Below are 12406 nucleotides of genomic sequence, written 5' to 3' on the forward strand. Positions count from 1 at the left end.
GCCTTTCCCAACTTCTACAACCTTCTTTCCCCTTTCACATCCCTACCTGCAGGCTCCTCTGGTGGGCAGGAAGAGGACTGCTCTAATCTTTCTGGATTTGGCAAAAAAAAAAAAAGTGCCTTGGGCTGTGCCCTATCTCATCTCCTCACTTTACATAATCCAGACTGCTCCTGCCTCAGATGCAGAAAATCTGACAAAAGCTATTCCCATGATTGCTGCTCTTGGGCTCAGGATCGCCTCTCCATTTCCTCTAAACCTCCAGTTTTTCTATTTTTCTTTGTTCAGAGGAGGACCTTCGTGTTTTCCCAGGTATCTTCTGACTGCTGCTCTAAGCATTCCCGTTTGCTGCCCACTGCGCCTCACCCTTTGCACCTCGGAGGTGAGCACCGCCGTATGCCCAGCCACCCTCTGGGTGCCATTCACTGCACCTTGGCTGGGCTTCAGGGCTGAGGGTAAGCATGTGTGGGCAGGGACCTGCACACTAACGTTTACCTGCCTCTGACAGTTCTAACCCTTAGCTTCCACTTTGTCTACCATCTGAACCCTCCCCAAGGTCAGCAATGTAGTTGGTGGGACACCTTGTCCAGTTTCTCTAAGGCCTGGCATTCTGCCCCGTACCTCTATTGAGGACTGAAGCCTGTTATTGGCAGGCTACTTGCCAAGTGGACTGCTGGTACCTGGATGGTCTTTTTCTACACTGTTTCAGGTGGCTAGGATGTCCCCAGATCAAGCTTTCCCAATCGGTGCCATTCTTTTTCACTGTGGTTGACAAGGACATTCCCCATCTCATTCTAACATAAGTCACAAAAGAGTGGGTAGCAGGAAAGATAAAAGAGGGACTAACTGAAAAAGCTACTTCTGAGTTTAACCGTTAAAAAACATAGCTCTACTAGGTCATTTCACATGTAAATCACCAAGGTATCAGACATAACCATACTTAAACACAAGTACAAAAACACAGGAGTCAAACATAAATGAACTGGGAATTTCCATGTCACTGTGTCCACTTTCCGGTGTAGATTAACAACAGAGGATGATTACACATAAGAAGTAAGTAAAGGAGAAATAAATATACAAAGGAAACCAAGTAAAAATCAAAGGCTGCTTGGGAAAAAAATTTTCTCTTGAAAGAATGCCACGATAAAACGTAAACACTGTAAAGATAATGTGGATTCCTATGACCATGTAATAATATACTTCTGATGAAGGGCTGACACCAAAGGCCAGTGGAATGGTTATCTATCTGTGAGATGTTATATCTGAAGTGGAGAAATGAATGGCCATCCTGCTCTTGTAATTACTAACAGCACATATTATGCCTGCATTACCCAGGTCATTGTTCTTTGTGATGGCAGCTGCCACTCTTGTTCGTGGTCCTTGCTTGGTAAACTGATATCCAAACTTGAGGATCCTGGAATTCTCCTCCAGCATCTGGGCAATTTCCATCTCCACGGCTGTTCCCAACTGCTGTCTCTGATTGCAGATGTGGACACAAACAGAAGATGGCCAAGAAAGAAGAGGAAATAGTTACTCACATTAACTATGCATGGAAAGATGTACAGCTATTTGTCGGACAAAAAGGCAAAAGTCTCAATTTGAAACAAAGTCACTTGAGATATTTTCTCTCATACACCTGTTCCTTGTTTAAAAGCAAAATCCAACAGGCAGCTGAATCTGCTGGCATGTTAAATTGAAAAGACTAGGCAAATTATTTACAAAAGAAATGACAATTCCAGATATAAAATTAAAGCAAAATTAACACGTGGTGTTTCCACTTTACCCCAGTATCTGTTGTTTAAACAAATGATTTTTTTTTTTTTTTATAGTGACAGTCTTATAGCAATCAATCCAGTTACAAAATCTTCTATTCTGGGATCCATATCCAAAGATATCTGAAGATCATCAACTAGATGGGTGGCCATTCTCTCAGAACAGAGTCTCAGTAGAAGATTCTCAAGAGGTTTTATTAGTGTGGTTTGAACCATGGCCAGGTGAATTATCAAACACTAAATGGGTTATTGGGCTACAGAAAATTCTCTGTTTTTTTAAGTGGTGGAAAGAGTATTTTTGCTTTTGCTTGTTTTTTGAGAAACAGAACAATAGTAGGGTTTAAAATGGGGGCATGTAAATATAGGAATCCACAGATAAATTTAAGGAACATAGTACATTTTTTCCATAGTCTATCATTAATTTTTTTAAAAAACTACAAAGAAAAGACAAAAAAGTATATAAAATAAAAAGCTCCCTTCCTCCAGACTCCCAGTTCCCATGAAGAAAGTCAGTTTGGCATGTCGTCTTCGAAACATTTTCTGTGCATTCATGTCCGTGTAATCACATGTAATGTCTATGTTTTCTTCATATAAATGGATTACACTAGAATAGTATTCCGGGTTTCCCTGGTGGCTCAGATGGTAAAGAATCCGCCTTCAGTGTGGGAGACCTGGGTTCAGTCCCTGGGTTGGGAAGATTCCCTGGAGAAAGGAATGGCTGAATGGCTACCCACTCCAGTATTCTGGCCTAGAGAATTCCACGGACAGAGGAACCTGGCAGGCGACCCACAAAGAGTCAGACTCGACTGAGCAACTTTCACTTTCAGCATATTATTCTAGGGTTTTTTATTTTTCATTTAACATTAGGAACATCATGTCATGTAGGTAAATATATGTTTTCCTCATCCTTGTGAACAACGGCATAGCATTCCATTGTAGTAAGTGATCATATTTGATTTAGCTACATCCTACTGACTTACACTGCTTTCCATTCTTACAGTTCCAAACAAGGCTGTGGTGAACTTCCCTTGTACACAAAGTACCAATATGTCCTGGGGCATTTCTGCCAGTGTGCCTGTAGGGTACATGATAGTTGGCTCCAAGAGGAAGCATTTTTCAAATGTTGATAAATGATTGACTTACCCTCAAAGGTTATGACAATTTGTACTCCTGCTGATAGGGTCAGAAAGTTAGTTTTCCCTACTCTAGCCAACATGGAATATTATGAATCTTTTTCATCTTTTTCAATCCAAGGGGTAAGAATGTATTTCACTTATATTTAATTGCTTTAACTTGCACTTCTCAAATTATGACTAAGAACAATTAATTTTCTTATGCATTTGTATTTCTTTGGAAATTACCAACCTGTCATTTGTATATTTTTCTCCCAGCTTGTGGTTCCTGTTTTTAAAATTTATACATTAGGAAATTAGCTTTTTGTCAAAAATGATGAAAAAATTTTGCTCAGTTTGTCTTTTGACTTTCCTTTTGATTACAAGACCATTTTTCATTTTCATATGGTCAAATTCGTGTCTCTGAGATTCTATGTCATGCTGAGGAAACCTCTCCACTTCTGGTTTCTTTCATTTGTTTTATGATTTCATATATTTTAATATTTAAATCTTCATTTTACCTGGAATGAATTTTAGCAGAATAATTAAGATATAGCCCCAATGTCATTTTGTTCCAAAATGCTGGAGAGTCACGTTGTAAATCAACTATACTCCGATAAAATTTTTTTAAAATGCTAGTGAGTAGTCCCACCATCTTTTACTTAATTTGTTCCCCTACTGAGTTAAAATGCTACCTTGCTGCAAAATTCTCAGGTGTACTAGGCTGTGTTTCTGGACCCTATCGTTCTGCCAAGTCTATGTCTGTGCCTGACTCATGCAATTTTGATTAAATGTATTAAATTACATATCAGTTAAATACATTAAATTATATATTATTATAATACCTTTAAAATATAATACTATATTGAAACATATATTTTAATATATATACCTTTTAAATTTGGAAAATTTAAGTACTGAGTACATGAGGAAGAAAAGTTAGTGAAGGAATTTCTATGTCCTAGGCAAGTTCTAAGGATTAACTCTGCTCCTCTTTTTCATCCAGCAACCTATCAAACGAGTTTTTCCTCAAGAAAAGAACAAAATGTGATACTTCCAGTCAGACAATAACAATTCTGGATATCCACAACATAGAGATTAGTGTGCTCAGCAATCGGCAATGTAAGGTTATGGGAGAGAGAGGCAGCAAAAATGTTAGAGATACTGACCTCAACGCTTCATGAGCAACTTTAGCTCATGACACGACGCCATGAACTGTAGCCCACCAGGCTCCTCTGTCCATGGGATTCTCTGGGCAAGAATACTGGAGCCGGTTGCCATGCCCTCCTCCAGGGGATCTTCCCAACCCAGGGGTCGAAGACCCAGGTCTCCCGCATTATACAGGTGGGTTATTTACCATCTGAGCCACCAGGGAAACCCACACTTTGGAAAAGCAGGACTGGACTAGGAGTTGAGACCTAGGTCAGGGCTGCCGTAGTTACGACTTATGTGCCCGGGGTACAGGTGCTAAGGGTGGAGGTAGCTGACCAAGGAGGGTGACATAAAGTCCCTCTATTTCCTTTCACAAAGCTTAGGCATCTGGAGTCCTAGATTTGGGTAACACACAGGTTGGGCATGCGATGGTGTATATAAAGGACATAAGATCTGAAGACAATTATATTGGGAAAAGGGCATATAAAAGAAGGTGAGGAAGTAATACAGCATAGAGCATCTTTCTCAGCCTGAGTCTTTTTTTTTTTGTTTTTCTTTTTTGAGATGTCTTGTGTTATATAAACCTAGGGCAATAAATGGGCACCAAAATTTCTTATAATTTGGATATATTTCTCTTTTTTTAAGTCACTAAATACAAAGAAAAAGAAACAAAATTTAAGCATACGGTTCTTCAGATCACCTTTTTTGAAGTGACCACTTTTCTCTACGCAGATTTATTCAGCAGTTACCCATCTGTTTCACTAATACGCATCACTGATTGTTCTTCTCACAGGGGCACCTGATTCGATCACAGCTTGTTTACCTGGAGCCTAGCCACGGCAGCCACCCCAGTGCAGGATTTTCTGCAGGCCTTAGCTTTGGTGGAGGTGCCTGCTGCAATGGTGCTAAATTGGTCTCAGCTGCTGCTCCTGCCTGAGACACTGTCTTAGAGATTATTTTATTTCAGACCCTTCATCATACAGATAAGGAAACTGAGGTCTGCTTCTAACAGTCTATGCTGCCGCTGCTGCTAAATCGCTTCAGTCGTGTCCAACTTGTGCGACCCCATAGACAGCAGCCCACCAGGCTCCCCCGTCCCTGGGATTCTCCAGGCAAGAACACTGTGAGTCAACAACAAAATTTGGATGGAAGACAGGTTTTGACTCTGAATTTCCTCCTTCTGGAAATAAAGCAAATAATTTTTCCAGTTGCTCTAGAACTTAATCCTCTTGTCACAAGTGAAGAGAACCCATTTCGGAGGCAAATTAGGAAATGAAAGTTGAAAAAGGACACAAATCCCTTCTGAGCTGACTGAGGAGGAGGTGGAGGTTGATGCTTCAGTGCAAGTTTGGACATTGTATGTCAGGGTCTTCTTCACATGCATTAAAAAAAACCCTTTTATTTATTTATTTATTCTGGCTGTGCTGGGGCTTTGTTGATGTGGGCTTTTCTCTAGTGGTGAGCTTTTCTCTACTCTGTGGTGAGTGCTGCTGCTGCTGCTAAGTCACTTCAGTCATGTCCGACTCTGCGTGACCCCATAGACGGCAGCCCACCAGACTCTGCCATCCCTGGGATTCTCCAGGCAAGAACACTGGAGTGGGTTGCCATTTCCTTCTCCAATTCCGTGGTGAGTAGAGAGGGGCTATTCTCTATTGTGGTCCACAGGCTTCTCATTGCAGTGGCTTCTCTCGTGGAGCACTCTAGAGTGGCTCTAGAGTGTGCAGGCTTCAGCAGCTGTGGCACATGGCCTCAGTAGTTGTGGCTCGTGGGCTCCAGAGCACAGGGTCAGTACCTGTGGCACATGGGCTTAGTTTTTCCGTGGCAAGTGGGCTCTTCTTGGCCTAGGGATCAAACCCGTGTCTCCTGCATTGTCAGACAGATTCTTTACCACTGAGCCACTAGGGAAACCCCCACATGCATTCTTAAAAGGTACTCTAAATTTTCAGGATTTCAGCTCATTTACTAGGTATAAAGTTTCTAGATTTAGCAAAGAAAAATACAGGACACGTGGTTAAATTTGAATTTCATAAAATAACAATTTTTCAGTATGAGTACATCCCAAATATTTCATGGGACACACTTGTATTAAAAACTCTTGTTTATCTGAAATTCCAATTTAACTATATTTTATCTGGCAACCCTAACTAAGTAGTATTAAATATCTTAAGAGGAACTAGAAACAGTATCTGGGACATTATTTCAGATGAGGGGTTTCACAATGGCCTAAACCAACATAGAAAGTTAAACCTGCTTTGGAACAAGGTATCCACTTCTGTCTTAGCTCTCCTGGAAACATTTACCAGGAGTCCTCTTAACTTCTTCCTGATACTAGTCTATTTTATACACATCCCTGAACCATCACTCCTTTTTACTCCCTGCCTATTTCCCTCTTGCTTGTCTTCCTACTCTCCACCCCTTCATGATCTTCTCTTAATTGCCTAGCAGCTGGACACACATCAGGATACAAGGAGTGAGCTTCCTGAGCGGGTACGGCCACATGTGCACATTCCTGAGGACTCACTCCACATTTCTGCACAGGAAAGCTGTTTTGATGATGCAGCCCTCTGGGGAGGGTGAGACTGAAAGGGTGCCTGTCTCCTGGTGGGGCTCCCCTGCTCCCCTGGCAACAAGCCTCAGGAGGAGTCTAGGAATAGATTAACCTACCTCTAATTAATTAATTCAAATTAAATTTGAATTTCAACTAGACAATGAATAATTTTTAGTACAAGTATGTTTCAAGAAATATTTGGGATGTACTCATATAGCACTGAAACAGCCCATGTGTCCTGGAGCCAAATAAAGGAGAGGAGAGCTATTCATGGGTCTTCCGTGGCTTTCCAAGCTTAGGTGATAGTTTCGGGTGGGGTCTAGACCAGGGATTTTCCCAGAAATGCAGAGGACACTCCCCCCCTGCCCTTCCCATCACCCCACAGAGGGGATGCTTGAAGCACTAGTCTCCTTGTTCGCTCTTTCTGGTCCATTCCAGGGTTCTTTATTCCAACTACATTGTGTCTAGACCTTTCAGATTTCCTGAATCCCATGGCAGACACATCTCTGCAGCCAAAGGGACAGGGCACGACATCATGCTGAGAACAGAGAGTTGTTGCTTGCAGACAGGAGCCAGCTGAAGCCGGTAGAGCAACTCCAGAGACTCTGTAGGCTGAGGCTGGGAAAAGAGGTCTTCAGTGTACAGGAGGGGCTGTTTCCAGGGAAAAGCAGCTTGCTTTGGCTGCCGGGACCCCAAGAAGTGCTGCAGCAGAGCTGAGACTGTGATCACACTGTGGGTGTGGCCTGTCACTCTAAACCAGGCTGTCTTCGAGAATCCCAACTCCTTTAAATAGGCTCTATGGTCAGCACCAGACAGGAGGAGCCTGGGATTGCTGCCTGGCTCTGACAGCCTCCAACCCAGGGCAGGGAGGCTGTTTCTGGGTGTGGCTACTCTGCTTTTTTTCCATAGTCCCAGTAAGAGGCAACAGCAAGACTGGAGCAGGACTGCGCCAAGGTTCCTACTAACAGGCAAGGATGACAAAGGCCGAACAAAGCTGTTGTCAACACCTCTGCCGGTCTCCTCTCTCTTTCCTCCGGTGCCTGACCAGCCCAGGGCTGGCTCTTTCTGTCCCAAGCTGCCCCACTAGACGTTGTTTAATTATTAAAACGTTCTCCCACTCACCCTCCACAGGCCAGAAGCTGTCCTAATTACCAGGAAGCCAGAATATCAAATTAAACTTTTTCACAGAACTTTGTCTTTTAACTCCCTCCATTATGGTACTCCTCCCTTTCACATGTACCCTGTGAGTTAACTCACCTGGTTGTCGATCTTGATCTCAATCAACGTGTCATTTTCCTTCAGTGCTTCTACAAGAGCCAGGATCCCAGCACCAGTGATGAAATTGGATTCTATGTTTAGACTTTTCAAGGTCTTGTTTACTTTTAGCATATCTGCAAAGGCCTTATGATGTGAAAAAGAAATAACCTTTAGGGTTTCTAAAGATTTATTTACCAAACTTCTCGCCACCACATTAAATATTTTTTTACAGTACTTAAAGAAAACCTTAGTTAAATCATACCTTCAAGTAACAAAGATAATAATTTAAAAATGCAATAAAAATAGTTCGGTTCAGCAGCTCAGATTTATAAATTCCACATACTTGCAAAATTAAAAAAAAAAAAAGATTGTTGTTGTTTAGTTGCTAAGTTGTGTCCAACTATTTTTGACCCCATGGACTGTAGCCCTCCATGTTCCTCTGTCCATGGAATTCTCCAGGCAAGAATACTGGAGAGGGTTGCCATGCCCTTCTCCAGGGGATCTTCCCGATTCAGGGATCAAACCCACATCTCTTAAGTCTCCTGCACTGGCAAATGGGTTCTGTGCCGCCTGGGAAGCCCCAATTAGGGTGTCTCACTACAAACAGGAACAGGTGGATCAGCGAGAGCAGGTGGAGGGCACACCAGCTCTTCCTGAAGCTTCCCTGAAAAAGAGCAACTGCCTGTACAGCCATCAGTGAGAAATCTCCCAGGAAGAGGCTCGGTGAGGGTGCTGGGTCCCAAGAGTAAGGCAGTGCAGAAATGGAGGCACCCCCAGATCTTCCACCAGATACAGAGTGGGAGAAGGGACAGGAGAGATGGCAATGCCCAGGATGGAAATACACTGAACCATGTCCCTCCCAGAGGGAAGCCCTCCCAACTTGAGCAGTTGCCGAGGACTCCCCGGTTGCCTGCTAGCTTCTCATACACACACTACAGAGAAGGCGGCTCATCAACTCATCTGCCTGCTTACAAAAGCATTCACTCATTCACTTAGAAAAGATTATGTGTCAGGCTTCTGCTTTGTGCTAGCTGTAGAGAAAACAAAATTCCTGTTTTAGGGAGCTTATATTTCAGCAGGAGAGGCGGAGTCAATAATTACTAAATAAAATGTATGGCCTGCCAGATGGTAACAAATGGAGAAATCTAAAGGGGCTTCCCTTTTAAGGGATAGGTCTTTTGGTGAACCAGATCTACATAACTGCAGCGGAAATAGTCCCAGTTTACACAAATCAATTTTGTTCTGTATTTGGAACTATGAACAGGCAAACAATGACTGCTAGACCTAACAGGAAAACCAACATCAGGAGAGAAAAGTTGAGTTCACGAAACAGGTCAGCATGCTATGCAGGGAACACAGAATATTCAGAGAACAGAAATATGTAAAACTTCTAAATGTTATCAATTCTCTCCACCTTGCCCTACTTCAAAATAAGACAGAAAGAAAATAGAGAAAGAAAAAATACTGTGATCTGCTCACAGAGAAACAAGAATCAGACTGCCATTAGTCACTAGACTTTAAGGCCCATAGAACAGAGGCTTTAATATATTTATACAGCCAGATAATTATAAATGCTAGTGATAAGTTCTAATTTTTTTTTTGGTGTCAATCTATACACCTAACTGAATATAATGAGACAAAGTATATAAAGCTCAAAGGTGTGAAACAATAGAATAACTACAATTTAGAGCTAGAAAAGGAAGATGAAGTAGAAAGAAGAGAGAGTAAAGAGTTGCCCAATATTTTCTAATGGAGAATCAAAAACTATCTGAGATAATAAATCAAAAATAAAAGTGCATATGTATTAGTGCATTTCTACCTGGTTGCACACTAGAATGACCTGGACGCTTTAGAAAAATATACCAGTGCTTGGGCCCCACCAGATGAATTAAATCAGAATCTCAGACTGTGGCCTAGACAGCTGCTTTGTTTTGCTTTTTATTATTGTAGTTGATTTTTTTTTTATTATTGTAGTTTATTATTGTAGTTGACTGCATTTTTCAAAAGCTCTTCAGTGACTAATGTTCAGCCAGGATTCAAAATCACTTTAATTGAAATCATATAGACAACAACAAAAGGAATGGAAAACAAACTGCTAACAGTGATTGCTCTCGGGAGAAGAACAAGGAACCGCTGAACTCTGTTTTTATGACAGAAAGGACAAGAAGAAGGAAGAGAAGGATTTCAACTTGGGACAAGAACAGGTTTTCCAACCTTGAGACTATCGACATCTGAGGCTGGAGAATTCTTTGTTGTGGGAGGTATCCTGTGTCTTGTGGGAGGTTTAGCAGCCTCTGAGACCCACAAAATGTCAACAGTACCCTCCCAGTCATGACAACCAAAAATATCTCCAGACACTGCCAAATGTTCCCTGGAGGGCAGAATCACCCTGAGTTGAGAGCCACTGGACTAGAAGAATAATCCTGTGTATTAGTCAAGCACTTGTTTGAACTACAAGGAAAGCTCAAGGGTTTGCATTGATGTTAGTGCACACCATGTAAATTAAAGTGTATTTATTCAGTGCTAGGTCTTTAATTAGAAGTAAATGTACACATTTTAATTAGAGCCCCAAAAAGGAATGTATCAGGTCTTTCCTTATGAATTCTCCAAGCTTTGGGATTTACTTCTGCTATTAGAATAACAAAATGTCAGAGCAATTAGGCCTTTATAAAAAACTTGCAGGACCTACTGGCAAGTAGCCACGATCTTGCCAATTTCTTTTAAACTGGAGAAAACACTTTTCTTATACCGAACAAAACAGGGAAGAGAGACCCAGCCAAACACAAGCCTGGGCTCCAGGCCCAGGTTCACTGCAGTTCAGCAAATATTTGAGCATCTATTACATGTGCTGGGGATAATAACGTTAGTGAAACCAAGACTAGATTTCTTAAAGGTTATATAAATAGTGTAGAAATACATTTTTAAAGAGAAGGTTTGCTTTCTGTACTTCACAGTGTTGTGAGGAAATTGCAGTTTCCTGCTCTGTCCAAATCTGTACCCTCGCAGGCGGTAGCCACAGGACTCACGTGGCTATGGAGGCCTTGAAAAGTGCCTCTTATGAACTGAGATGTGTGTAAATATTAAAATGCATGGGATTTCAAAGATGTAGTATGGAAAAAATACTGCAAAAGACCTCATTACATACACATTTTGAAATGATGGTATTTTGGATATGGTGGTTTAAATAAAATATATTATTAAATTTAATTCCACCCATTTTTTTTTAATGTGGTTACTGGAAAATTTAAAGGTCCATGTGTAGCTTACATTTGTGGTTCTCGTTTTATTTTTATTTGATAGTGCTGTCCTAAACTTCTGATTTTTATGTGGCATCCCTATTAATAACAGCATTAAAAAATAACATATTTGGACCTTTTCTCTACATTGGCATTCACTAGTGTGGCAAGTTTAACACTCCCTGCTATAGGAGTGATTATATGGAAATACTTGGAGCATGGTAAACTGAATTTGACTACAGATCACTTAAATTTGCTTCCTGGCTTGGTCACAAGCTGGGTAATCTTAGTTAAGACACTCAAACTCTGAGCCTCAGTTGCCACATCTGTAAAATGGGGATAATGTCATCTCACATCCACATATTTTGTCTGTATTCACTGTAATCCCACAAGTATTTTGTAGAGTCTATTTCTGAACCTTACATAGAAAAGAGTCTCCAAGCTCTTGCTTTAATGCTGATTTGTAATTCTCAACACTGAGTTGTTCAGCCATAATCACAGTCTGAATATCTCTGCTGCCTGTGGGATAATCAACCAATCTTCAACCTATAGAACAGTTCTTTCCTGACGATAGCATAGCTGAAAGGGGAACCATCTGGGGTCAGCAGGTGAGGGCTGGACCTTGTGAAGCCATCCAGGTATAAGGCTGAAAGAGGCTTTTCTTTTCATTCTAAAGGATAACAGTTATTCCTTGCAGTTGTATGGTGTGCTTGTCACAAGGCATACATGCAATACATAGTTGTTGGATTGAAAACTAGATCAAGCAGATTATTATATTTGATATAATAATATATATCTTAATATATTATTAATACATTTGGGCCTATATTATATTTTATATAATAATATATAATATAAATATATTATAGATATAATGTGTGTTAATGTATATTATTAACATATTGGGCTATGTAATGGATATATATATTATATTAGTCCATTTAGCAAGGTATCTATTTGACCTAGAGTAGAAATTAGATTATTTACTAGTGCTGACAGTAAACTATGAACTAGTTGTATCCCTGCCATTTTACTGTAAATATTATATTAAACATAAATTATAAATCATTTATTTATCCCTTTAGTTATTTACATACGAAATGCACTGTGAATGTTTTTGCTTAACTGAAAACAAATCTAGTAAAGGGCAGAGATTACACACAAAATCATACACAGATAAGAACCCCTAAATTGTTAACTTTACCTCGCCAATGATCTAGTTCTGTTCTTTTTCTATTTCAATGATAGGCTTCAAATTCAAAACTGCTTTCAACCTACAAATTTAGACATGTAATAATTGCTGGTGAAAACATTGTTCTGTAGCTTAGCCCC

At 40.6% G+C, this 12406-nt stretch overlaps 1 protein-coding gene across 2 annotated transcripts in view; it reads right to left on the minus strand.

Moving 5' to 3' along the window:
* TMOD2 (tropomodulin 2) overlaps positions 1-12406 on the minus strand; it is a 55543-nt gene that overhangs the window by 8772 nt on the left and 34365 nt on the right. For both annotated transcript variants that reach the window (XM_027554006.1, XM_027554007.1), the window contains exons 8-9: positions 7839-7982; positions 1329-1473 (exon numbers count right to left, since the gene is read on the minus strand). In XM_027554006.1, coding sequence (XP_027409807.1) covers positions 1329-1473; positions 7839-7982 — 289 coding nt within the window. The remainder of the gene's footprint in view (positions 1-1328; positions 1474-7838; positions 7983-12406) is intronic.

Source organism: Bos indicus x Bos taurus, chromosome 10 (assembly GCF_003369695.1).
Source record: "Bos indicus x Bos taurus breed Angus x Brahman F1 hybrid chromosome 10, Bos_hybrid_MaternalHap_v2.0, whole genome shotgun sequence".
NCBI classification, from domain to species: domain Eukaryota; kingdom Metazoa; phylum Chordata; class Mammalia; order Artiodactyla; family Bovidae; genus Bos; species Bos indicus x Bos taurus.